Here is a 27966-nt window from a genome sequence, read left to right on the forward strand (position 1 = left end):
GTGGTAACCTTCAGCATCTAATGTGAAAATGAAATAGGGCTGCTTGCTCTGCCAAACGAGGGATTGCTCTCCAATTCAGTCCATGAGATGAAGATGACTCTTATAATCTTAGATGCTCTGATGCAGGCAAATTTAAATCTTCTGGGAAAGGGGGAAAGGCTTTGGTTGGTTTTGTTTTTATAATTAGGTAAGGATTTTACCTGCAAGGAGCAAGTCGCTGACTCCAGGCTTCAGGCCCAGAAGCTTCTAAAGGCAGTAAAATAAAACCAGCACCAAGGAACAAACCAGCCTAAGGGTCTCGATGCAGGTTCCCAAAAGCCTCTGGAAGAATAGACAGCATTTTGAGGAGGGGAGACTTGGCTTCCATCTCCGTCACAATAGCTGTCTCAGATGAGGGTAACTGCCTGGCCAAAAAAAAAATATTACCAGCATGAAAGAAAGTGTCATCTCACCCTGAACCCCCAGAAATCTCCTGTCTAAGAATTGATGTTAAGCTGGATCCTCTCCTACATTGCTATGCAGTAGGAAGTGCCAAGACGTGACCCTGACCCTCTTCCCCCTCAGTGAGGCCCTCACTGACTGTCCCCACAGCAGACAGGATGCTACCTCATGTCCTGGAGCTCACTGCAGATTCCTGCCCCACTTGCTGCATTCTGGCTTCCTCTTGCAATTCCCAAGAGACAGAGGGCGGCAGGGGCAGGAAGGGAAGGAACAGAGGCTGAAAACCTTTAGATGCCTGAGCTGCTTCGCCCTGGTGGGTCGGCCTTTCTGGGCAAGAAGAGGGTGGGGATGGGGGGATCCTCTCAGCTGCTTCCAAAGGACCCTTTCTTAAAACTAGGGCAGCACAAAACAAGCCAGGTCATTGTGTTCCTGGATATAAATATTGATTCTCGGTGGTGGTAACATTCTGTTCATAAGAAGGATGTAACATATTTCTCCCACACCGTATTAGACTGATGTGCTGTTTGTCCAAGAGAAGTACAGATTACTGGCTTCTGCAGGGGAAATGTGGACGTTTAAATGCATGCAGCTTTCGGAAGTCTAGGGAGCCGTCTTGGAATAGAAACCAGGTCCCTTTCCTGGCTCCAGCCCTTCCCTCCTCTGTCCAGTGTCTCCTTTCCGGACTCCATGTTGCATACCGCATTGGCATTTCTAATCGCTTGTAACTTAGGAAGATGCTTTCTTAGAATTACATCTTGTTTCACAAGAACCTGGAAATGTGGGCACTTGCTCTCTTTGGGAGGGAGGCGTGGAAGGTCAAGGCCAAATATTTTTTGCTTTCTTCCCCTCAGGGGAAAGATCTGGGTGGTCCCCGCTCCTCTGTTTTCTTTTTCACCCCACGTGGGAGGGCAGGGCAAAGGCTTCAGACCAGAGGTGGTCCCTCGGAACATTCCACCCAGGCCTGACCAAGCCCCAGATTCAGAGGCGCTGGCCGCCTTGGCAAGACAAATTCCCCGCATTCCACAAGTGCTCTTGAGGGAGAAATAGCGCTAATGAGAAAGTGGAGTTCTGGATGTGTGTGCATGCTCACTCGGTGCCAGCACGTCTCACAGACAGATCCCGGGCCAGCAGTATTTCGTAAGAGTGGTGGAGCCGGGCTCCAGATGCGGGAGCCGCAGTGACACATGTGCTGTCAGGAGAGCCAGCGCCCTCTGCTGTCCCAGGCCGGAAGCACCACGACGGTGGGGAAGACTCCGGGGCCTCCCGAAAGCGGGCGGCGGTTAGAATCCACCGCGGAGCCCGGCGGGTGAGGAGGCCAGGCAGCTCCTCGCCGTCCAAACGCTGGGTCTGCGAGGGGCTGCACTCCCTCCGTCGAGCGGGCCCTCTTAATGTTTGGGGGTTGAGAAAGAGCCAAAAATGGGGAGGATTTATAATAATAAAACTCCAGGCTCCAGCAGCATGCGCTGGTCGCATCCCTAAGAAGGTGAGGAACAGCACGGCCAGCCCCCATCCCGAACCTGGCCGGCAGCCCGGGGCCAGGCCAAATCAAGAGGGCGGCCGGCCCAGGAGGACACCTCCCCGCTGCAGAGCAGCCCTGCGGCCACTCCCTCGCCTGGGAACGCGGCTTCTGGAGGCCTTGCTGGCTCGGAGGCTGCCAGCCGAGGGGAAGTTGTTACTGCTCCCACTCAGGCATGCTGGCATCTCCTAGGGGCTGGCACCTCAGAGAGACTGGCTCAGCTTACAAGCTCAGAGCGAACTGCCGCCCCCTCTGCTCCACCGCTTGCCAAGACAGCGGCTCAGCAGCGGCCCAGGGTCAGGCTTGCTGCTGCAGTGTGTGTGTGTGTGCGTGTGTGTGCGTGTGTCTGTGTGTGTGTGTGTGCGTGTGATGGTGAAAGATAGGGTGGAGATACTGCTGCAGTGTGTGTGTGTGTGTGTGTGTGATGGTGAAAGATAGGGTGGAGATACTCAGGTGGGGGTCAGAGGGAGGCTGGCAAATGGCACTGCCATTTGGACAACTTTGAAGTTTTGCAAAAAGGCACAAAACAATCACTTATTGTTTTTTGGCAGGTTTTTAATTTTTCTTTTTTTTTTTTTTTTGTTAAACCGATCTCCTCCCTGTTGGGAGAAGAAAAACCCAACCACCAAACAAACCCCTCACAACAATGCCTTTCTCTCTCTGGGACCAATTTCCAGACTGCACAGCAGTCCTGACAAGGTCAACAAGCTGGAGCGGTAAGCGGAAGATCTTTATCTATGTGGGAAATAGGAAAATCATTTGACTGATAAAAGGAAATACAATAAATAGCATCTAAATTCCTGGCTGCATTCCCTGGGGCCCCTCCTCTGCTGGAGAAAGTGCGCGGGGCAGGATACACGTGCTGCTCCAGCAGGTTTAAAAATAGCATGCAGCACACAGCCCTTTCTTACCTTCCAGAAAGACTTCATTACCGGATTCTCAGCCCCGAGCCTGCAGAGCTGCTGCTGGCGCTTTCTTCTCCCCACACTGGGTTTTTCTTTTTTGGAAACGTTAAGGCAATGCCTGTGATACATTTTACTCACGGGCCAGCTCCTGCTCAGCTAGTTTCAATCTGGGCACGTCTGAAGCTCACGTTGAAAGTCCATTGTATTTAATGGGGTGTTAACTCTGTTTATTCTCTGGGACTTGGGCAGTAATTTTACACTCTGCAAAACTAGCAGCTTGAACTTGAAGTGGTGTGCCTCTCTCCCCATCCCCACCCTGTGGGTCTCAGTCCCCAGGCACCCCTGGTCCTGTTTCCCACCTTTCCTCAGCTCAGGTGGCCATACATGACCTGGATGGAGCCAAGAAACCTGGGTTCACATCCACTGCAGCCCCCTTTAGCATTGGTCTCTTGAATCGCCTGGAGACTCAGTTTTCTCATCTGTAAAATGGGGACTTTAATCAGCTGTCGACATACCACAATTCCAAAGTGGATAAACATTTGGGGGGAGGAGTACCACAAAGACCCCCATTCTGTTATTCCCAACCAGGCCACTTCTATATCACCTTGCAACATCTCCAGACCATCTCTCCACTAAAACCCAGGGTGGTTCACGTGGAGCCTGCGGATAGGCCTGGGTCTTCACTGTGCTGCTCTGACTTTCTGACTCCATTCTTCCTTCTGCCTCTCCAAGTGGGCACTCTACTCGCAGGCAGCATCTTTCTTCCGTCTCCTTTTGCTCATTCACATCGCCCGGCCCTAAAAGGTATGAATAAACAAAAGATGAGGTGGTCCCTTCTAGCTCTGAGTCTCTGGGTCTGGATCAAAATAACTGAAGCACCTGCACTTTCTAGCAAACCAACATTCTGTATGAGCTATGTCTTAAATTATTCCCACCTAATCTAAAAACTGGATTCTTAGGGACCTTCCAGAATCACCACTGCTTAGATGCCATCTGGACCTTGGTCCTCTCTCTCCAGGAGCCAGGCTTTCCCCCCTGCCTGTCAATAGCTCAGATCTGAATCTCCAGGCCCCTCCTTGCTGGAGTTCCTGATCTCTATTTCCAGCTCCCTCAGGCCTTCTCCATCTGGCATTCTGTAGAATCTTCAAACTCAATTTGCCCAAAATTAAATAGTCTCCCCAAACCCACATTTTCTCCTGCATCTGCCAACACAGTTAAGAACTCCACTGCCCACTCAAGCTAGAAAAGCCTGTCATTCTCCATCCCTCTTCCTCATTCTTTACCTTGCTCCCTCACTGTCCCCCTACATCCCTTCATTCACAGGAACCCCCCTCACTCAGCCATGGAACCTCCTATGAAGTGGTCCTTCTCACCATCCCCAGGCCAATTTTCTGTAAGGTACTCAGCGTTCGGCTCTCTTCTGAGCTCCCTCAATAGCTCATTGTTTTGTTTTTCTTCTTGATTAATTATTAATAATTCTACAGTAGCTCTTCACTGGCCTTAGTCCCTCCTGCCACCCATCTGTCCCCTCCCCAGCAGACCCCCTTCTGTCCTGCCCACCACTACAAGAAGAACCTTTCTAAAATACAAGTCTAATCTTGCCAATATCACTCTATTGTAAATTATCATTTTGGTAGTGGCTTTTATTTTATTATCTCATTTAAGCCTTGCAATAATTCCATATGATAAGCATTATCCTTGACCTGTTATACGTGAAACTGAGACTTGCTGGGTTAAAGGATGCAAGGTCACATAGCTGTCATACCTTGCAAACCAGGATTTGGTCTGTCTTATATTGCAAAATCCATGTTGAAAACGTATAAGGTAGTGGCTCTATGCCTGGCACACAGCAGATGAACCAATGTATTTTTCCTCCCATTTCTCCTTTTCACAGACTTCAGTCTCTTTAGCAAGGTGTGGAGGCCCATTCTGTCATGGCCAGCTTATTTTTCTAAGGCGTTCCCTGTCACTCCCTGTGATCCACCATCACCACCCCCGTCAGGCCAGATCCGGCCACTTGTTGGTCCCCAAACTCTCCCTGTTCTTTCTGAACTCTGTCCCTTTGAAAATTTTCCTGCAGCTTGGTAAACCTTTTCTTCCTCCATCTTCCTCATCTGTAAGGATCAGGTCAGCTAGAGCCCACTCTGTGATGCTTTTTCTGATCCCCAGACACAGAATCTGTGGCTCCAGCATTCCTCTTGCCAATACTGCTTGCTGTGTGCACTTTATTTGGATGCTGATCATATTGGAGTGTGGTTATTTGGGCCTGTCTCTTCCCACCTTTGTATCCCTGTGCCTGGCACTGTGCCTAGGACAGAGTGGGCACTCACAGAAAGTGTGTGGATTTAGTTCCATCCCTCGTCCTTCCGTATGACTAATGCTTAATTTCAGCTGTTTTGCAAAGGTGAGAACGTTCCCAAAGAATGGTGTGTGTCACCTCCGTTCTGTCCGACTCCTACGCCCACCTCCTCACTGATCGGCTCTTGTGAGGTCATCAGAGACCCCCACATCACCATGTCCTCACTGTCTTGTCTTGTCCCCCCAAGCTCTCAGTAGCATTGGACTCAGACGCCACTCCCCTCTTCAGTCACCCTCTCCTCCTGGCTTCCGGGCATCACAGTCTGCTGTTTTCTTCCTGCCTCTCCAGCTCTCCTGGTCCCCAGCCGACCTGCAGAATAGAACCACCTCAGCGCTCTGTCCTAAGCTGTGTTCTCTTCTCTCCCAATGCTCCTTTCCCAGATGCGCTTGCCTCTCCCAGAATTCAAAATACTATCTCCATCTTCAGCTCAGCTCCAAAGTCAAGTATTCAATAACCTCAGTGATTTAACTGAACCACTTAGAGGATTCTTAGGTATCTCAGACTCTCAGTTTTATCCCCCAAACCTTTCCTTCCTCACTTGGTCCCACTGCTTTCAGTGAAAGGCATACTTATGGGTCCTCTTCCTGGGATCTTGGGAGTCACTTATCTAGGAAGAATGTGTCTTGGAAGAGGGATCCAGTTTCAGGAGGTCTGAATATTATGCTTTCCTACTTCTGACACAGGTTTGGAAAAACACCAGATTCTTTAACCTGGTATTTCATGCCCAGTATCATGTGAGTACCATCCCCCATACCCAGACTTTTCAGCCCCATTTTTATCTTGCCCCTAGATCAGAAATATCCTTCTGCAGAAAAAGTTTGCTGACCTCTTGCTATGGTCTGAATGCTTGTGATATGTTGAAATCCCAACCCCCAACCTGATGGTATTTGAAAGTAAGGCCACTGGGAGGTGATTAGGTGTGAAGGAGTCCTCAAGGATGGGGTCAGTGTTCTTATGAAAGGGATCCCAGAGAGCCAGAGTGCTCTTGCCTCTTCACTGTGCGAGGACACAGCAAGAAGACACCATCCATGAACAGGAAGTCAGCCCGCACCAGCCACTGAACCCACCTTTCCTTAATCTTGGGCTTCCCAGCCTTGAGAATAAGCTTCTATAAGCCACCCAGTCTCTGGCATTTTGCTGTAGCAGCCAGAACAGACTGAGATGAATCAAGCCACCCCCTGTCCTTTAAATACACCTTGCAAGTGTGCACCTTCGCACTTACTGCTCTCTGCTCCTTTCCATCTAAATTCTCTGCTTTCAGGCCTTTCCAGTCCAGCATCTTCTAGAATCTTCCATGTCTGCTCCACCCAATAATGTCTCATGCTTCTCAAAACTCCTCTAGTAACACGGAAAGTTGGTAGACTTGGCACCCAAGGCCTCACACTGACTGTTAGCTTTCCTGATGCTTGTGTCAGGTGTCCTTTCCAGACTGGGTGAAAGGTGAGGACTGCTGAGGTGTCTTGTTCATCGTGTGCCCAGCGCACTGCCCGGCAACATTACAAGTGGCTAGAACATAGGTGCTGAAACCCTCCTTGCGTGGTCTCATCTATCCTGACATTCCCCTGTCTAAGCGTGATACAGAGCTATCCATTTTATTTGCTTAGGTATTCTCTATTTAAAAGATGCAAATTGTATCCAGCTCCCTCCAGTTTATCTCCACGAGGTGCTGAAGACAGGCAGAGATGGATAGATGGCAAGAACAGCTTTAGGAGACTGCCTGGGCTTATGCAGCAGCAAAATGAAAAAGGCCCCGGGCTCCAATCTCAGCCCAGCCACTGACCATCAGATTTTGCTGTTTCACCTCTCTTTCCTCGGTTTAATCATCTGTAAAATTGCTGAGCGATCACTGGGTATCTGCTTGAGCAGAGGAGTCTCAAAAATCCTTTCTAACTCCTCAATCTAAAATATCCCATTTTTCCTAAAAGCCCTCATTATGGTGAGCATTCCCAAGCTCACCTCCCAGGAGAGGCAGGGGTGCCCACCCGAGCCCCCTGCCTTGGGGACCAGCCTCCTTAAGGCTCTGTCCTCATTCTATTGAGTTACACAACAACTCTGAGAGAGAGGCGTTTTTAGGCTCCATTTGGCAGACCAGGAAATGAGACCCAGAGAAGGTTTGCCCGAGCCCAGCCAGCATGTCGCAGAGCTCCAGGGGTGTCACTCACTCCACAGCCTGTGTGCGCGGTGTTTTCCAGGAGCGTTATCCATCAGTGATTCTCAGACTTCAGTGTTTGAATCACCCAGAGATCTTGTGAAAACAGATCTTGATCCTGTCACTCTGAGGGGCGGCCCCAGCTTCGGTGTTTCTAACAAGCTCCCGGGAGATACACCTGCTGCCTCGTCTCTGAACCCCGCTGTGAATCACCAGGTATACAACCTGCACAGCTGTACCTGGCAGCCCTGCCAAATTATAGCTCAAAAGCAGCAGAGCCGGTACTTCACTTTAGGTCTTTTGACTCAAAGTCCAGGGCAGCCTGTGAGCCAGAACTTGGTGAAAAGCCCCTCTGCTCTCGGCCCAGGGGTCCCTGGAGAATTAGAGAAAGCTTGACAAGGAAAGACTTACTAAAGAGGACCTCATTCCTGCCGTGCCATTCAGGAGTCCTTGGCCGGGGCCCCTTGGAGCTGGCACAGGTAGATGTGTGTGGAGGTGGGGGCCCTGTGGGGACAAGGAGCAGTCAAGGGGCTGCATGCCTGGCCTCACGGGGTTGCGGGGCCGGGAGGAATGAGGACTGGCAGCTGGATTCCCAGTCTGCAGCTCCCGGGGCAGTGATGAGCAGGGCGTTCTTCAGTTCTCCGTGCAGGTGCTGAGAAGTGGGGATGCTGCTCGCAAGCAGAGAGAGGCGCTGAGCTGCAGCCTGGGAAGCCTGCATTCCCAGGATCCTTCCCTCTGCAGCCGAGCTGGCTCAGGGCCTATTTCCACTTGCTGGGGAACAGCCGGACATTTTACAGGGAACCCTGTGCACATGGGGTCTCCTTCTGTCCTCTCCAGGGTAATTGCCTGAGAGGCACAGGTGCTCCCTGGGTCTGGAGTCTCAGCTGGGGCCACCATCATGACATAATATCCTGGGGTGGGCTTTGTAAACTCTAGAGATCTGTGCAAATGCCAGGAGTGCTGGGGTGGAAGGTGAGTCTGCAGTGAGGCACAGTGGGGGAGGACCTAAGAGGAGCAACGGTGAAAGAAGGGTTTTGAAGGAGAAACCAGGGAGGCCCTGGGGAAAACTGGCAGAAGAGAGCTCAGTGAACAGACAAACAGAGCAGAGGACAGAGGGAACAGCCAATTTGCAGGTGGGGTGAGTGTGTACTAACTTGCTTCAGTCGTGTCTGACAGTTTGTGACTCTATGGACCGTAGCCCACCAGGCTCCTCTGTCCATGGGGATTCTCCAGGCAAGAATACTCGAGTAGGTTGCCATGACCTACTCCAGGGGATCTTCCCAACCCAGGGATCAACCCTGTGTCTCTTATGTCTCCTGCATTAGCAAGTGGGTTCTTTACCACTGGCGCCACCTGGGGAGCCCCTTGCAGGTGGGGGCCTGGGGCTGAACACTGCCCTGCCACTCACCAGCTTCAGGCACATATCTGCATCTCTGGGAGCCTCCTTTGCCTCATGTGTACATGGAGACAAGGAAGCTACAGAGACTGGGACGTGTCTTGGGTTATTGGGGGGGTACATGTTCATAGCACAGTATATATGGGTTGATGCCAAGACTTGGGTCATGTGTGGCAGCTTGCTGAGCCCTGAGCAGGGGCTGTGAGCCCTGCTTGGCCTGGAGTCCTGCACTGGCCTTGGACAAATGCCTTTCGCTTCAGGGCCTTGGTTCCCCGTGTGCATAGTGGGGAGGGGTAGGTGTGAATGGCCTGCAAGTATCCTTCTAGCCCACCTGGGCTCCAGATGGCTGCACGTTCTGTCCAGCAAGGCCTGAATTGGGCATCTATTCTGAGGCTTTGCCCTCTTCAACAAGGCTAAGCTGGCAGAGGTTTCCAGGACGGAGGTGAAGGGCCTCAGCCTCCACTGGGGCTGAAGGCTGAAACCAGTGACCATTCAGAAGCATCTCTCCTCCAGGCAGGGGCCCAGGGCTACCCGGTCACCAGATGCAGGGCTAGATGGAGCAAGAGCCTGGCAGGGCCGTTTCTGGGCAGCCTGGTGAGTCCTGTGGGCATGGCCTCAAGGCTCCACTTCACCGTCTTGACTCCCACATCCATAGGCGGGCCAACCAGGGAGACATAATAGCTTCTGCATCCACCTCAGAGCAGTCACGCTGGAGGAAGAAGGATTAAGGACAGAAGAGAGGCTGAGGTGGTCTGCCGGGCTGATTGGGATAGAAGGCACGTCCACGGAGAACACAGATGGGGATGTGGGAGATAAAACTCACCGGCCCAAACCCAGAGAATGGACTTAGAGGCATGAGGTGCAGCCGGAAGCGAGGCTTTAAGAACAGTGTTGCAAGATGGGGTGTCTCCTGGGCAGGCACACCCAGAGTCGTTACAATGGGTTCTTCATCCTCTCGGCATGCAAGTCCCTCCCCCAGCTCCTCATTGGCTGGGTACAAAGGGTTAACAATCTTCCAGAATGTCACCTGGATTTATTATTCTCCCCACACGCTTCTTCCCATTCTTATGTTTTGAATTCACCAATAGAATGAGTCCGTGCTGAAATCCTAGGCATTCCATTCTCCTTTTGTCTGGATTTTCCCACACAGGTACCCTAATGGCTATTATATCAGCAGGCTGTCACTCTGGGCTAGCTGTCCTTGAAAATGGACCACTTTAAGTTTTTATTTCTTACAGGGAGACCAAGGCACAGAGGCTCGAGCTTTCATGGGAGCAGGTACCAGATCTGTAACCAGCACCATGTCTTCTCTCGGCCACTTAGTCTCTTCTAGAACAGGCCATACAGATGCTATTTCAGACAATTGTTTCCATCTTCTGATTCTGACTCTCTCCCAGGACAGCCCTTCTGAAATTGAAAGCCAGTGCACCTGTCCCCCAGAGTCGGCCGGCTGCTGGGAGAAACATCCTGTTTCTTCAACCATGTTGTTCCCCACTAGGGGTGCTAGATTTTGGGCGGGGGAGGGGGGATATTGCTTACTGAATACAGGACACCTAGTTAAATTTAAATCTCAAGTAAACAACGAATAACTTTTCAGTGTAAGTACATCCTGTGCAATGTTGAGGACAAGCTTATACTAAAACTACCTTGTTTCTCTGAGATTCAGATTTAGCCGTGTCTTGTATCTAGAAACCCTACCTACCTACCTCCCAGGCCATCCTGCCCAACCCTCTCTGTGAGGGTGCTGGTGAGGGTTCAGGACATCAAGGGTCTCGCTTTTGTTCAGGGGTGGCTTTACTGGGCAGCCTCGAAGTGCTCTGGCCTGCCTCTGCCCTCACTGCCAGCAGGCTCCCCTCCCGCAGGCCTGTGTGTGGTGTGTGTTGGAGTGGGGCATGTCCTTCTCTGTCGCAATTGTGTTTACTGTCTCAGCGCTCGGCTCAGGCTCCAGGCGTGCGCCTGCCCTCTTGATTCCCTGCTCGCGCTATTCATGACCACCACTCAGCCACTTTGCCTTTGGTTGCTGGGCACCTAGAACACAATTTATTCCTTTCTTCCCCGCAAAGTGGAAGGGAGCAAGGATTTGAGAAGGACCTCCGAAAGACGGAGTTCCCTGTGCCCGGCCCGCCTCCCTAAGGCTGGCCTCACACCTGTGGAACGGGTATGCTTGGCTCCATGCCACAAGCGGGGGCTCCCAGATTCTCACAGACCTGCTCTGCTGAAGAAGGAAGTGACTGAGAATCTCAACCTTGACCCCAAAGGCTGTATGTTAAGAGCCTACTCTCTGCCAGCAGAAGGTTCAGTCAGCACCTCCATCCACTCCAGGGCTACAGGGGGGACAGGCTAGTGAGGCCCCTCTGCAAGGACAGAGGTGGGCCGAACACTCACATCACACACAATTCCCAGAAGCCCGTCATACACATGACAGGCCTCTCCCAGATTCCTCCTCCACTGGGCCTCGGCCTGTGTTCCCCGAGGCCTACTGAGTGACGGATCTTTATGAGAGTGATTTAGCAGGAAGTTCTCAAGGAGAAACGCAGAGCAGAGGAACGGGGAAGTGGGACAGGGAAGCAAAAAGAAAGAAGCCGACCAAGAGTATCAATTTAGCGGAAGTCACACAGAGGGGGCTTTGGCCCATTCCCATGGGACAACCTCAGAGTTGTCCCAGTCAGGGGCAAAGAGAGCTAGGGTATTGATACTTCTGCATGGCCAGTCCTTGGGGGACACAAATTTCCAGGCACTTCCTGTTCAGGATGGTTACAGGCAGAGTTGGGCAATCCTCCAACAGAGAGAGGGTGTGAAGGCCCAGGGGTGGGCAAAGGCAGGGAAAATGTGGAGGGAAGTTTGGGGGGGTGTGGGGTCACACAGGTGTAGGGGACATAGGTCAGGAGAACGGGGCAGGGGAAGGTTAAGGAGGGCTTCCCTTTGGACAGCCCACTCAAAGCTCACCTTCCAGTCTGTTACCCTCAGAAAAAACCTACCCTAATGTCTTGAGTTACCCTCAGCACCCTCACCCCACCCCTGGAATTCTCCAGATCCAAAGCTATTATCGTAATAACAATAAGCCCATTGTGCACACTTCCTGACTAATCCCTTCCGCGTGGCCTGGAGGAGAGAGGGGCAGGCCCAGGGACTGAAGGCCTGTCTTTGGCCAGGAATTAAGGCTGAGCCGTCTGGTGAGGTCAGGTGTGGGAAAGACCCTGGCTCGCAGGCAGACCCTGCCATCCCACCTGCTCTAACACAGTTGGTTTCCAGTTTCTGCTCCATCACAGCCAAGGTCTGCTTCTGACCTCGTGTGTGAGTTGCTCAGTCATGTCCAACTCTGCAACCCCAAGGACTGTGGCCCACCACGCTCCTCTGTCCATGGGATTCTCCAGGCAAGAACAATGGAATGGGTAGCCATTCTCTTCTCTAGGAGATCTTCCCAACTCAGGGATCTAACCCAGGCCTCTGGCATTACAGGCAGATTCTTTACCATCTGAGCCACCAGTGTTCCAACTAGAACTGCAGAAATCTAAGGGTACTCCCTGAGCATGCACGGTGCCCGAGATCCTGTGCTAGACCCTTGCATTCCTCATTTCATTTTCCCTCATGTCCAGCCCCACAATGTAGCTATTAGAGTCTATTATTTAGATAAGGAATCCAAAGGTCACAGAGATTCAGCGGCTGATCGATCGGAATGTGCATGATTGCTGAGTGATGATGTCATGTCTAAATCCAGGCTCCTGGACCCCTCAGCTGGACATCAGTCTGCATCTCCGAGGTCCTGTCTCCAGGAATCCACACTGGAATCAGTGAGAGGTGGAGTGCCCAAGCTCAGGCTGGGTGGGCCAGGCCTCATGTGTGCCTTGGCACCAGCAAAGCAACGCATGCCCCAGACAAGAAGTTTTGGAGAAATGATCCAGTTTTGAAAAATCGCTGTAGAGTCTTGGTGGAAGAACTCAGACCATGGCAGGACTTACTCTTATTTTGTGATTTAGGATTAGCTTTGTTTTAATTTGTAGTTTGTAAGTGGAGGGGGGGTGGGGCGCGTTTTATTCTTTTCTCCAGGCTCAGGTCCCGTAAATAAAGGTCTTCATCTGACCCTGCATAGGTCTGGAGAATACTCTTGAGAATCCCTTGGACAGTAAGGAGATCAAACCAGTCAGTCCTAAAGGAAATCAACCCTGCATATTCATTGGAAGGACTGATACTGAAGCTGAAGCTCCAATACTCTGGCCACTTGATGTGAAGTGCTGACTCACTGGAAAAGACCCTGATACTGGGAAAGATTGAGGGCAGGAGGAGAAGAGGGTGACAGAGGATGAGATGGTTGGATGGCATCACCAACTCAGTGGACGTGAGTTTGAGCAGGGCGTGGGCAGGTCCTGCAGGGAGGAGCTGCTTCCTGGTCTCTTTGGCCCATGTGTTAACTTACCAAAGGCAAACTGTGCAGCTTCCGCCTGTCAGGCCCTGTGCACCGCACCATGCAGAGGATACAGTTGTTTCTCCTTCCTTACCTGGTGCTCTTGGAGACAACTACACATACTGATGTGCTTTGTAGACTGTAAAGTGCTGTGCACTCACTTCCCAGTTCCATAGGCCCTCCTGCTCTCCGCCTCTTCTGATAGGAAGCCACTCCAGGACCAGACAGGATCACACAGTCACACCACCTTTGAACATACAAGACCCCTTCCTGTGGCTCCTGATACCCTCTGCCGAGTATGACAGAGGTTTACTCAAGCTCTCTGGGGAGGAAACATCAGTCTGCTGGCCTAGCACCCAGCCCAGGCCCACATACATGACAGCCACTCAGGAAATGTTGGTTCAAGTTTTCAGAATTGAATTGAGCTCAGTCACTCCAGAGCCATAGGCAGTCATATTTTTCTAGGAGAGTTCCCTGGCTGGATTCCGATTATCTCCTCACTTCTTTCTTGAGTGTGTGTTCCATACCTGCTCCCATCCCCTCCTTCCCACCTGGTTCCCATGCTCCCCCTTCTGACCCTGAGTCAGTCTCCTTTCTGGTAGACTGTGTTCTGCCAGGTTCTCCTTCTTGCCTGAGACTCCATTCCTTTGTATTACCCAAAAGGGGACAGAACATGTGCTTTGGAACCTAGGCCCCTTCATTTACTATCTGGGCAAGTCAGACAAGCAGCTTCCCTCCCCAAATCTCGATTTCCCTGTCTATAAGATAGAGAGAATGGGTTGTTGGGATTATTTGAACAGAATAACATATGCAAGTTGCCTGGCACATAATTAAAGTTTAAAATATCTTTCCCCTTAGGACCTCTCTGGTGATCCAGTGGTTATGAATCTGCCTTCCACTGCAGGAGACATGGTCTAGATCTCTGGTCAGGAAACTAAGATCCCACGTGCCTAGCAGCAGCTAAGCCCGTACAGCACAACTACTGAGCCATGTGCCAAGAGCCTGTGCTCCACAACAAGAGAAGAATAGCCCGCACTCGCTGCAGCACATAGCAGCGAAGACCCAGAGCAGCCAAAAATGACAAATAAATAAGTTAAATACTTTAAAAATAAATAAATAAAAATATCTCTGCCCCTTAACAAAATCTTGTTGCTTCTTCCCTTTCTTCTATTTGTTCTAGTAATGCTTATTAAGCACCTGCTTTCTACTAGAGACAATGTAAGGAAGACACAGTGCCAGGTGCGTGCATGCTCACTCGTGTGTGACCCTTCACGCCTCCATGGACGATAACCCACCTGGCTTTTCTGTTTGTAGGATTTCCCAGGCAAGAACACTGGAGTGGGTTGCCATGACCTCCTCCAGGGGATCTTCCTGACCCAGGGATCGAACCTGTATCTCCTGTGTCTCGGATTCTTTAACATTGAGCCACCTGGGAAGCCCAGGGAAGACATAGTACCTGCCCTTAAGAACTGTAGAAGGGGTGAGAGAAAAATGAACAGAACCACATACTCTGGATAGAGAGGTGGGTTCTTAGGCAGCTCTGAAAGTCTTCCTGAGGAGGTGAGGCCCGGAGAGTCCTGGACAGTCAGGAATCTCTAGGTAAGGATGTGCTGTTAGCCAGGGGAGGTTTCCAAGTCAGCCAAGGAGGCTCAAGATTCAGGACATCTTCCAAGATTCTGTATCAATTCTGGGTCATGATTTTGTATTATTTTTCTTTCAGGGCCCCCCAATTATATACAGTTCAGGCCTGCTTAAATGTGCCTCAGCCATCTGTTGGAGAGCCTGATCTGCCTTTCTGCGGACTCTCTGCCAGATTCTCTATCACCCTCACCTTCTCTGCTTTCAGCACTCTGAGGGTGTTGCTCCCTCAGCCCTAGTCCCTGGCAGGGCATCTCTGGGTGAACAGGGCAGGGCTTCTGCTTCCTGACTGGAGGGGCTCTGTGACATCCAATGGACTGTGGTGAGTTCTCTGAGGGTGAGGGTTCTCCCCCTTATACCCTGAAGGCATTGCACATGATAGGTCTCAGTGAGCTCTCATGCCTATGGCCTCCCTGGACTGAGAGGCAGGCGGGCATGAGTTGGCCTGGCTGCCAAGAATGACTGAAACCTAGTGGTGGGCCTGAGCAGGGCTTCTTTTGGACAGAGGTGTGCTCTCCTTCCCAGGCTTCCCAGGTGGTGCTGGTGGTAAACACCCCGCCTGGCAGTACAGGAGATGCAGGAGATGTGGGTTCAACCCCTGGATCAGGAAGATCCCCTGGAGAAGGGCATGACAACCCACCCTGGTAGTCTTGCCTGGAGAATCCCATGGACAGAGGAGCCTTGCAGGTTAAAGTCCACAGGATCCCAAAGACCTGGACACGACTGAAGCCACTTAGCACGCATCCTCTTACCAAGTCGCTGTGTTAGTGGAAAGGCTGGATAGAATGGCAGGCAAAACCTTTTACATTCTGGTAGCTGGGATGAGAGTGGAACCTATAAACAATTTGGACCTATAAGTGAAGCTTAAATGCATGGGAGTGGGGAGTGGTGAATATAGTGAAGAGGTTGTGCTCAGCTAAGAGCTTCTGTATCAATTATAAATCTCTTCCAGTTTCTAACCTGATCTCCCAGGACAGACCTACTTGGTTCCCCTAGCTGGTTGGGGGAGGCCCAAGGCCCCAGCAACATGCTTGACCCTACCAGGTCCAGGGACTCTGGGTAGGGTTCAAGTGTTAGGTGGGCCCAGGGCAGCATCGCCACCTCCAGCAGCTGCCAGCATTCATCCAGGCTTACAAGTGCAGAGCCAGAGCAGACTGGGTCATCACAGTCTGGTGGGCATCCCTGCCCCAGGGGCCAGCCCAGGAGCCTCCCAGGAACAGTGACACACAGGTGAAGTCACAGCCCTGGGGGCCATTAAAGGCAAGTCCCCGAGCTTTCAGCTGAATTACACAGGGCAGAAATGCACAGGAGCTGTCCACCCACTCGTTAAAACCCGGCACAGTCCTCACTCACTTGCTTTCTTCCTTCCTCAATAATTTAATCAGTTCAGTTCAGTTCAGTTGCTCAGTCATGTCCGACTCTTTGCAACCCCATGAATCGCAGCATGCCAGGCCTCCCTGTCCATCACCAACTCCCGGAGTTCACTCAGACTCACGTCCATCGAGTCCCTGATGCCATCCAGCCATCTCATCCTCGGTCGTCCCCTTCTCCTCCTGCCCCCAATCCCTCCCAGCATCAGAGTCTTTTCTAATGAGAAACTCTTTGCATGAGGTGGCCAAAGTACTGGAGTTTCAGCTTTAGCATCATTCCTTCCAAGGAAATCCCAGGGCTGATCTCCTTCAGAATGGACTGGTTGGATCTCTTTACAGTCCAAGGGACTCTCAAGAATCTTCTCCAACACCACAGTTCAAAAGTATCAATTCTTTGGCACTCAGCCTTCTTCACAGTCCAACTCTCACATCCATACATGACCACAGGAAAAACCATAGCCTTGACTAGACAGACCTTAGTCGGCAAAGTAATGTCTCTGCTTTTGAATACACTATCTAGGTTGGTCATAACTTTTCTTCCAAGGAGTAAGCATCTTTTAATTTCATGGCTGAAGTCACCATCTGCAGTGATTTTGGAGCCCAAAAAATAAAGTCTGACACTGTTTCCCCATCTATTTCCCATGAAGTGATGGGACTGGATGCCATATCTTCATATTCTGAATGTTGAGCTTTAAGCCAACTTTTTCACTCTCCTCTTTCACTTTCATCAAGAGGCTTTTTTGCTCCTCTTCACTTTCTGCCATAAGGATGGTGTCATCTGCATATATGAGGTTATTGATATTTCTCCCAACAATCTTGATTCCAGCTTGTGTTTCTTCCAGTCTAGCGTTTCTCATGATGTACTCTGCATATAAGTTAAATAAGCAGGATGACAATATTCAGAATTCACTCAAAAGGCCATTAGGGTCCCTACCCCTTTCCTGATACTTGTTGAAGGCGGGAGGAGGGTTGGGGTGAAGCAACCTTGAGTTGGCCAAGTGAGGTGGCAGCCACTGGGGTCAGGAGATTGGCTACACACAGAGGGACTGAGCAATAGGTTAACATATTGAGGATGTTGGGAGGCAGAGTTCTTGCTGTTGGAGAAGGAAGTTGCAAATATGAAAAGGGAAGAATCTAGAATGACTCCAGTGGTGGATTAGAAATAGAGTTATTGATATGACTTACAGTTTTCAACATATGGATACAGAAATAAATATAAATGTAAGTACACACGTGCAAATATTCTCTAGCTCTGGCCACTGTACAGGGCCTGGAAACAGCATCCCCAGCCCTCCCCAACAAGAGCAATGAGCAAACCTGGAACCCAGATAGGCTTCTTAAAGCCATTCTCCGCTAAAAGAAACCAGGGCTCCTTGGAGAAATGGCTACTCCCAAGGGTGAGGCGGGGAAATAGTTAAACAGCTGAAACATCTTACAGTTTCAGTTGGAAAGTACTCAAAGAATGATGGGGACATGTCAAAAGGAAATGAGATAATATCCAGAATATATAAAGAACTCCTACACTCAACAACAACAAAACAAACAATCCAATTAAAATATAGGCCAACAACCTGAATAGACTTACTCCAAAGAAGATACGCAAATGTCCAACAGGTACCTGAAAAGATGCTCATTAGAGAAATGCAAATCAAAACTACAATGAGAGTCTGTCCCACTGGGATTAGGATGGCTACTATGAAAAAACAAAAATAGCAAGTATTGGCAAGAATGTAAAGAAGTTGGAACACTCTCGGACTGTCCCTGTAGCTGTTATGGAACACAGCATGGTGATTCCTCAAAAAATTGAAAACAGAGTCACCATATGATCCAGAAATCTCACTTCTGGTATATACTCAAAAGCGTTGAAAGAAGGGGACTCAAAGAAATATTTGTACACTTACGTTCATAGCAACATTATTCACAATAGCCAAAAGGTGAAAGCAACTCAAATGTCCCATTGATGATTGGATGGATAAACAAAATGTGGTCACACATATGGTGGGGTGTTATTCAGACTTAAAAAGGAGGGAAACTCTCACATATGTGATAGCATGGATGGACCTTAAAGACATGGTGTTAAGTGAAAAAAGTCAGTCATAGAAGGACAAATACTGTATTATTTCAAATGGCAACCCACTCCAGTGTTCTTGCCTGGAGAATCCGATGGATAGAGGAGCTTGCTGGTCTACGGTCCATGGAATCACAAAGAGTCGGACACGACTGAGTGACTTCACTTTCACTTTCAGAGTAGTCAAGAGTCAAAGAAATGGGAGAATGGTGGTTTCCAGGGGCTGAGAGTAGGAAAAAGGGAGTTATTGTTTAATGACGACAGTTTCAATTTTATAGGATGGAGTCTGGGGGACTTCCCTGGTGGTCCAGTGGCTAAGAATCTGCCTGCCAATGTAGGGAACACGAGTTCAATCCCTGGTCCGGGAACTAAGATTCCAAATGCTGCAGGTCAGCTAAGCCAATGGACCACAACTACTGGGCCCGTGCCTGCGAGCTGCGGCTACTGAGCCAGTGCTGCACAATGAGAGAAGCCGCCGCGGTGAGAAGCCCGCACACCACAACTAGAGAAAGCTCGTGTGCAGCAACGTAGAGCCCGTGCAGCCCATCAAAGACCCAGTGCAGCCAAAGACAAATGAAAATTTAAAAAAGGAACAGCGATTAAAAAAAGAGTTCTGGAGATGAGTGGTGATGATAGTGGCACAACAATGCAAACACCCTTAATATCAATGAATTTCACACTAAAATATCTGAAGGAAGTAAGTAAAGTCACTCGGTTGTGTCCGACTCTTTGTGACCCCATGGACTGCAACCCACCAGGCTCCTCAGTCCATGGGATTCTCCAGGCAAGAGGATACATTTTATTTTATGTGTGTTTTACCACAATTTTTTTTTTAATTTGAAAGAATTTTAAAGGACACAGAAATCAATTTGAAGTGCTCCAAATTCCCAGATCTGGGACAATTTGAGCATCAAAATAAATACTGATTACAGTCTATCAGACTGTATTCATGTAAAGAAATAAATCAGTAGACAAATGGGGAGAAGAGACGCCTCCTTCTTAGAGCAGAATGCCAACTAATAAATGTAGAGGGAATAATGGAATTGGAAAAACCAGACTTTGCAGCCACTGTAGAAACATTTGGTGTGGGCAAGACTCATTCATGGATGTTAAAGTTATCAGGTGAAATTATCATGAGGGACAGAATATTTACATAATCTTAAACTCTCTCTCCACAAAATATTTACTTGTTGTTCTTATTAATTAATTTAACAGTGGAGAAGCCTGGCAGATGCCATCTTAACCAAGTGTTAAAAGTTAATGTTGCCAGTAATGGGACAAATTGACCAGGTGCCACTCATCAACAGAGGGAAGAACACAGCATCACCTCTGTGACATTCCTGCCAAAGGTGAATGATATCAGATAAACTCACATTGAGAGACATTCTACAAAATAACCAGACTGTAATCTTCACAAGTGTCAAAGTCATGAAAGTAAAGATTGCGGGACTGTCTCGGGCTGAAAGAGGCGAAAGATACTCGATAACAAAAAAGCAATATGTGATCATGGACTGGACCTTTTTGATATAAAGGACAGTACTGGGATAATGGTTGAAAATGAACTCGTAGATTAGTTGGTAGTATTATAGTATCCTGACTTCCCTGGTTTTAATGTGGTTTTGTGAAAAAAATAAACTCTCTTTCTTTTTCTTTCCTCCTTTGCTTCCTCCCTTCTTTCCCTCCACCCTCCTTCCCTCCCTCCTTTCTTTTTTCCCTCTCTCCTTTCTTCCCTCCCTCCCTCTTTTCTTTCTTTCTCTCTTTCTCTTTACCAGTGCATCTACTCTGTTACCCACTTGTGAAAACATACTCAACCGAATTATAGTAAGTCCCCTACATACAAACAAGTTCCTTTCCAAGAACATATTCGTTAAGTCCAATTTATTCATAAGTCCAGCAAAGTCAGCCTAGGTAGTCAACTAGCACAATCAGCTTTATGCCACTATACTATAATGGGGTTGTAATACTTTTCACACAAATAATAGATAAAAAGCAAACAAACACAAAAATATAGAAAACATTTTTAATCTTACACTACAGTACCTTGAAAAGTACAGTAGTACAATACAGCAGCTGGCATGCAGGGTCTGGAATCAAGTGTACAGGCAAGGAGACTCCCTGGATAGAGGAGCAAGAGGAGGGGGGAGATGGTAGAGTACTACTGTACTCTACCCAGTTGTTGTTCAGACACTAAGTTGCATCTGACTCTCACGACCCCGTGGACTGTAGCCCACCAGGCTCCTCTGTCCATGGGTTTTCCAGGCAAGAATACGGGAGTGAGTTGTCATTTCCTTCTCCAGGGGATCTTCCCAGACCAGGGATCAAACCCTTGTCTCCTGCACCGGCAGGTGGATTCTTTACTACTGGGCCACCAAGGAAGCCCACTCTCCCCAGTACTACCCAGCAAAGTACACCAAAGCACTACCGCTTTTAGAGGATGCACGCACATGGCAACGGACGCCAGACACGTGAGCTAACTCACTAGAATGGACATGAAAACACACACTGACATCTCTGAAAGTCTGCAACTTGAAGGTTCGTATGTAGGGGACACACTGGAAGTCTATGTCCACCAAATATTGTTCTATATGTTCTACATATAGAACAATATTTAAGTAGTTTTGTTTGTAATGGATCCTAATTAGAAATTACTTGTATAAGTCTAATCAGGGTGTCATAACAGAATACCATGGACGGGGTGACTTTAACAACAGAAATGTATTTTCTCATAGTCCTGGAGGCTGGAAGTCCAAGATCAAGGTACCAGTGGGCTTGGTTTCTGATGAGACCTCTCTCTCCAGCTTACAGAGTGCCGCCTTCTTGTTTTCACCTGGCCTTTACTTTCCACTTCTTCTCCCTCTTCTTATAAGGACACCAGTCCTGTTGGATTAGGGCCCCACCCTGGTGATCTCTTTTATTCCTAATAACCTCCTTAAAGGCCCAGTTTCCAAATACAGTCACGTTGGTAGATAGGGATTCAATTCATGAATTTTGGCAGGACACAATTCATTCCATAATGGTACCCAAATTCCCATTAACAGTGGAATGCATAAATAGTGGCTATTTATTCAGTGGAATACTACATGGCAATGAGAATGAACTGCTAATACACATAACAACATGGATGAATTTCACAGACATAACATTGAGCAAACATTTCAGACAGAAAAGGATACATACTGTATGCTTTCACGTATATGAAAGTCAAAAACAGGCAAAGCTAATCTATGGTAAAGTTGTTTGAATAACAGGAGTGGTAGGTTTGCCTCCAAAGAACATGAAGAGACTCCTGGAGTACCAAAGTGTTCTGGGCCTCAGGCTGAGTAGTGATTACATAGCTGTTTACATATGTAAAAATCAATGAGGCTGAAGCCATAGAAGCAACCCAAGTGTCCATTGACTGATGAATGAATAAGCAAACCACGGTCACACTTACAGGGCAGTTTTATTCCACCTTAAAAGGGAAGGAAATTCTGCAGTGTGCTACAACACGGATGAAACTGGAGGACATGCTAAGTGAAAAAAAATGACAAGCACCATATGATTCCACTTCTATGAAGTACCTAGAGTAGTCAAAAGCATGGAGATGGAAAGCAGACAGGGGTTGCCAGGGGCTGGGAGGACAGGGAAGTGGGGACTTATTGTTTAATGTGCGTAGAGTTTCAGTTACACCTGATGAAAGAGTCATGAAGATGGGTGTAGTGATGGTCATACAGCATTGCGAATGTATTTAATACCCCAGAACTATATGCTTAAAATGCTTAATATAGTAATTTTTATGTATTTTATCACAATGAAAAAAATTGGAGGGAAAAAAAATCAGTCAGGCTGTAACATAAGATGTATACAGTTTACTATATAAAGATCATATCTCTTTAAAAAGCTAAAAAAATATGGAGGGGAGTGAGCTGAAATATGGTGAGAATGTATGGTATGGAGAGAAAATAGGGGAGGGTGTGGGAAAAGACTGGAAAGAGACAGACCCTGGTTCTAGGCCCTTGTAGGTTTGGATTTTTTTTCCTTATAAGGAGTTTAGATTTTTTCCCCAAGAAAAAGAAGCCATCAGAAAAGATCTAAGCAGGAAGTGACATGGTCCTGTTGTGTTTTAAAGACCTTTCTGGCTGCAAAGGGCTCAGCAGACTTGATGGGCAGGAGTGGAGGCAGGAAAATCCAGCCACATTAGCTCCTGTGGTCCCAGCCAAGGACTACAGAGGCTTGGCCCAGGCAGGTTCCAGAATCATGAGAGTTGTTGATGAATTGTTAGTAGGATGAAAGAGAGGCAGGAGTCCCGGAGATGCCCAGGCCTTTGCCTCAGGTGACTGGGTGGGCTATGATTCATCATTTAGGAGCGGTTTAGGGCACAGGGGAAAAGGATGTGGGTTCAATCATGATGTGCTGAGTTTGAGGTACCCATAGAACATCCAGGAGACAGTGAGAAATAAAAGTTTGGAGCACACAAAGAGAACTGGCTCGAATGCCGAGCCTAGGGGCAGGAACACAGATGAGGAAAGTGGCTGTGAGTGGAATAACGTGGTGGAGACTATGGGAAAATGGGGGAAGTGGTGTTTTTGGTGAAGGAGGAAGCTGTAGCCAGAGCTCACATAGAATAGAGATCCAGCAGTGCAGACCTACCAAGTGTTCAAAAGAGGTGGGAATCAGGGTTTTGAATATGAAATCTGCAGAGTAAAACATTTTCAGTTGAAGTATACATGCAGAAAAGTGCATGAATTCTAAGTGTACAGCTTGAAAAATTATTATACTGAATTCACTTATGCAAATCTGTTGATTTTCAAATGTTTAGCAACTAATTTAAACTTTTTAAGTTTAAAGGACTTCTCTGGTGGTCCAGTGGGTAAGACTCCTCTCTGACACTGCAGGGGATGGGGGTTCAATCCCTGGTCAGGGAAGTTCCGCATGCCATGCAGTGTGGCCGAAAAAAAAGAAAAGAAAGATACTGCAGGCGAAACGGAACATATCTGCATGAACCTGAAGCTACCATTTTGGAAAATGAGGCGGAGGTTTCAGAAGGAACATGTAGCTGGTCTGTGGAGTCAAGGTTGTGGGGGAAACTGGGAGATTGAAAGTGGAGAGCTAGAGGACGGAGAGCTGGGATGGGGCTTGGGGAATGCTGGGTCTCACTTAAAGACGTGAAGCTAAGAGGGAGCTCCGAGGCCCCTGGGTCCCGTGAGGTGGCCACCCGCGGCTTAGAGATCTGTGACTGGACCATCCAGGATGGGGCTTCAGAGGAGAGGTGCCTTCACACCTGGACAGGGAAAGCCTAAGGTGTCACGGTCACTTCAGTTCAGTTCAGTTCAGTTCAGTTCAGTTCAGTTCAGTTCAGTCGCTCAGTCGTGTCCGACTCTTTGCAACCCCACGAATCGCAGCACACCAGGCCTCCCTGTCCATCACCAACTCCCGGAGTTCACTCAGACTCACGTCCATCGAGTCCGTGATGCCATCCAGCCATCTCATCCTCGGTCGTCCCCTTCTCCTCCTGCCCCCAATCCCTCCCAGCATCAGGGTCTTTTCCAATGAGTCAACTCTTCGCATGAGGTGGCCAAAGGACTGGAGTTTCAGCTTTAACATCATTCCTTCCAAGGAAATCCCAGGGCTGATCTCCTTCAGAATGGATGGTTGGATCTCCTTGCAGTCCAAGGGACTCTCAAGAGTCTTCTCCAACACCACAGTTCAAAAGAACCAATTCTTCGGCGCTCAGCCTTCTTCATGGTCCAACTCTCACATCCATACATGACTACTGGAAAAACCATAGCCTTGACTAGACGGACCTTAGTCGGCAAAGTAATGTCTCTGCTTTTGAATATGCTATCTAGGTTGGTCATAACTTTTCTTCCAAGGAGTAAGCATCTTTTAATTTCATGGCTGCAGTCACCTGACAGTTTCCATTGTTTCCCCGTCTATTTCCCATGAAGTGATGGGACCAGATGCCATGATCTTTGTTTTCTGAATGTTGAGCTTTAAGCCAACTTTTTCACTCTCCTCTTTTACCTTCATCAAGAGGCTTTTTAGTTCCTCTTCACTTTCTGCCATAAAGTCACTTAGGACCTCCTAGATACCACGGCAGGGTCTAAATGCTGCTTAGGAAAACAGATTAGAGGAATTGATGGTTTTCTGATTTCATTTTCTCTTTTGATGAAAAATAGATGACTTTTACATGGTGGCAGAAGAAATAGAAGCTGGAGTATGGACACAGCTGCATCATCAATGCTGTCAATTTTCCCAGCTCTTTGGCTTACCATCCCTCCACTCATGACTCACTGTGGGGCCAACACCCGACTCCTTCCCCAAAGTCACTCACCATCCAGGGAGGGAGACAGATGAGAAAACAAACAACCCCGTGACCAGGGAGGGATGGGGCCCAAGGAGGCATGGCTCTCAGTTTGAGGTTTGTGAGGAGGTGAAGACCAGGCTGAGCGTCAGACAGTGTCTTTAGAGGAAGAAGAGGAAGAGGATGGGGGCATCCTAGGAAGAGGGGACAGTGTGAGTGAAGGCTGAGAGGTGTGAAACAGCTTGGTTGTGTGGGAAACCACAAGAGTCTATAAAGGTTGTGAGTAAGGCTGTGAGTGAAGGGAACTCAGGCAGGGCGTTGGGAGGGGCGCTGCTGTGGGACTGCGGCTGTTTCCCACAGCCTATCCAGAAGGGCCATCTCACTTTCCCACACTTCCTAGCCCTTTCTCCTCTCCTCTCCACTCAAGCCAGTCTTTAGACCACAGTTCCCTTCCCCACTGTCACCCTTTACCTCCGTCCTAGAAAACCATGTTCCTTGAAGGCCTGGTCCAGGCCACCTACCTGTCTGAATCCCCCACGAGGGCCCTGAACTCTTCCTCCCGCCTTACCCAGCCCATCACTGAAGAGCTAATCATGGCTCACCCCAGGCCTCTGTTGCTACTGTTCTAACCCTGTAGAGTGTCCATCTTCCCCTCTGACCATTGCACACCCAGATGGAGTTTCACATCCTAGCACAGTGCTAGGCCCATAGCAGAGTGGGTTTTTTTTTCCTTGCTGTATAGGCTTTCTTTTTTTAAAAAAAATTATTTATTATAATTGGAGGATAATTATTTGACAATATTGTGATGGTTTTTGTCATACATCAACCATAGCAGATATTTAAGAGCTTGTTGAACAAGTTGCCAGAGAATCCAGCCCTTTGAGTGAAATGACACCCAGTGTCCGCTATTTGAAGACAGTGCTGAGAATATTGTTTCACAAACTTGGCAGTTGGAAGAATTATGTGGCAGCATTTTTTAAAAGCATAAAACATGGCAGAAAGTGCTCCCTTAGGGGGAGGACCCCAGGGACATCAAGAAGATTGTGTCTCATTTGAACACAATTTCCCTCTTCCTGTTGACGTCTTGTGTTGTGCTGTGAAAAGGCTGCAACCCTGCACCTTTGGGCAGGCGCACTCAGCTGGGGAGATCACCAGGGTAGCTCTTCGGGGAAGGGCATTTGGAGGCTCTGGGACTGTACTACAGGGGCCAAATAGGCACTAGGCCCAGACTTCCCTCCACACCAGACTTCTGGAGGAGGGAGTCACACACACCTTGCCTGGGGCATCATCACAGGGTCAGGCTGTGTGTACAGACTCACTGCGTGGGTAATTTAGCCTGCCTCAGACCTCAGTTTCTTCATCTGTGAAATAGGACTAATCCCTTTCTACTAGAGCTGTTACAAACAGTGAAATATTGAACATAGGACACTGAGCGTGCTGACTGGCACTGGCTGATGATAAACAAACACTTCCTTCGCCCACCCTCACAAACTCAGGGAGATGGTGAAGGACAGGGAAGCCTGGCATGCTGCAGTCCCTGGGGTCACAGAGTTAGAAATGACTGAACAATGAGTCAGTCATTGAGTGACTAAACAAATGGGTGACTGAACAACAGCAAGTCTCACAAACACATAGTCTGGACCTGGCCTCTGGAATTAGCTTTCCAAGGATCACAGGCTGAGTAGCTAATCACGTCAAAGTCTGCACTGATATCTAGAGTTTTTCCTTTAGCAGGGCCTCTTGGTGCCAGAAAAGTCTTTGTCTTCCTAAGGAAGGGAGCTCAAATGGTGGAAGCAAGTTGGGGAGACTGTTGGCTCAGGGCCTTCCACAGGTGAGCATGTGTGATCACCTCTGATTATGTCACCCCGTACCCACCGCCTCAAAAGCACCAATAGCTCTCTGGCCTTTTTGCTATTGTTCAGTCATGTCTGACTCTCTGTGACCACATGGACTGCAGCACACCAGGCTGTCCTCCACTATCTCCCAGTTGACTCAAATTCATGTCCATTGAGTCAGTGATGCCATCCTGCCATCTCATCTTCTGCTGCCCCATTCTCCTTTTGCCTTCAATCTTTCTGAGTATCAGGGTCTTTTCTAATGAGCTGGCTCATCTCATCAGGTGGCCAGAGGCCTGGGCCTTCAACTTCATCATCGGTCCTTCCAGTGCGTATTCAGGATTGATTTCCTTTAGGAGTGACTGGTTTGATCTCCTTGCAGATCTCCTTGGCCGTTACCCATGGGATAAGATCTCACCTCATCAGCCAGGTTTTCAAGGCCCTTGGTGATAGAACCACCATCTGCTTTCATCCTTCATCCCATGAACATGCCCAGGTCCCCAGCTCTGTGTCTGCACTAAGGCTGTAACCTGGGCCTGGAACACTTTCCTCCCTCTTAGCTGATCCCCATTAGCCATCCACCTTCTAGTTTTGGGGTTTCCCTGGTGGCTCAGACAGTAAAGCGTCTGCCTGCAATGCAGGAGACCCAGGTTCAATCCCTGGGTTGGGAAGATCCCCTGGAGAAGGCAATGGCAACCCACTCCAGTACTCTTGCCGGGAAAATCCCATGGACTGAGGAGTCTGGTGGGCTATAGTCCATGGGGTCACAAAGAGTCAGACACGACTGAGCGACTTCGCTTTCAGTTTTCTAGTTAAAGGCCATCTGGGCCTCTGCTGGAACGTAGTTTTCAGTCGTTTGTGTCTGTGTTTCAGCTTCCCCACAAGGCCCTCTGCATCTGTGGCAAGAACACACTTCAGAACCCCACTTAGGGCCTGCACAGTGCCACACTCAATCCCTCCTTACAGATGACAGGGGCAGAGCTTCTAAACCTAAGCCTGGCCCAGGTCGGAACATACAGGTGAGCTGAGGAATAGAAAGGTGGGAACACACTCCTCCCGTGGGCTCTCTGAGGGATTTGGGGGTCTTGCTTGGGGGGTGTTCTGTTTTCTTCACTGACACAAAGGCATGTGGCAGTTGCTTGCCCCTCTCTTTGGCCACTCCAAGATAACTTGTGTTATGCAAAGATAACTTGTCTATTTCTCATCTGCTACCGCACTTGGATGACTTCCTCTAGCACTGCACCAAAAAGCAGCAGTTTGCAAACTGCCCCAGAGATGCTGCAGGCAGTCCCCAGGTCCCCAGCCTTGTGTCTGGAAACCAGCCTTAGATCACAAGCAGTGGAGCCAGCCAAAGGCAAATGGGTTCAAGCCTTGCTCTTTCTGGTCTAGGCTCTCCATTATAAAGAAGAAAGATGGAGGTGATCAGGGAAGCTTTCTGGTGGAGGCATCCACAAGCTCCCACTGATGGAAGAAAATGACCCAGGACAGGAACAGGCATAGGACTGGCATGTGGGTAAGTGTATCTCTGTCTCATGCACAGCCGGTGCCCAGGAAGTAGGGAGCCAGGCTTGGGCAAAAGTGGCCCGGAGACTCCACCACTTCTG

At 48.9% G+C, this 27966-nt stretch overlaps 1 protein-coding gene across 1 annotated transcript in view; it reads left to right on the forward strand.

The window, feature by feature from the left end:
- HMG20A (high mobility group 20A) overlaps positions 1 to 19563 on the forward strand; it is a 108823-nt gene extending 89260 nt beyond the window's left edge. The window contains exon 9 of the mRNA XM_052659785.1: positions 19460 to 19563. Within this exon, the coding sequence (XP_052515745.1) occupies positions 19460 to 19530 (71 nt within the window). The 3' untranslated portion in view covers positions 19531 to 19563. The remainder of the gene's footprint in view (positions 1 to 19459) is intronic.
- Positions 19564 to 27966: the final 8403 nt, after the last annotated feature.

The sequence above is a fragment of the Budorcas taxicolor genome, chromosome 21 (assembly GCF_023091745.1).
Source record: "Budorcas taxicolor isolate Tak-1 chromosome 21, Takin1.1, whole genome shotgun sequence".
NCBI lineage: Eukaryota > Metazoa > Chordata > Mammalia > Artiodactyla > Bovidae > Budorcas > Budorcas taxicolor.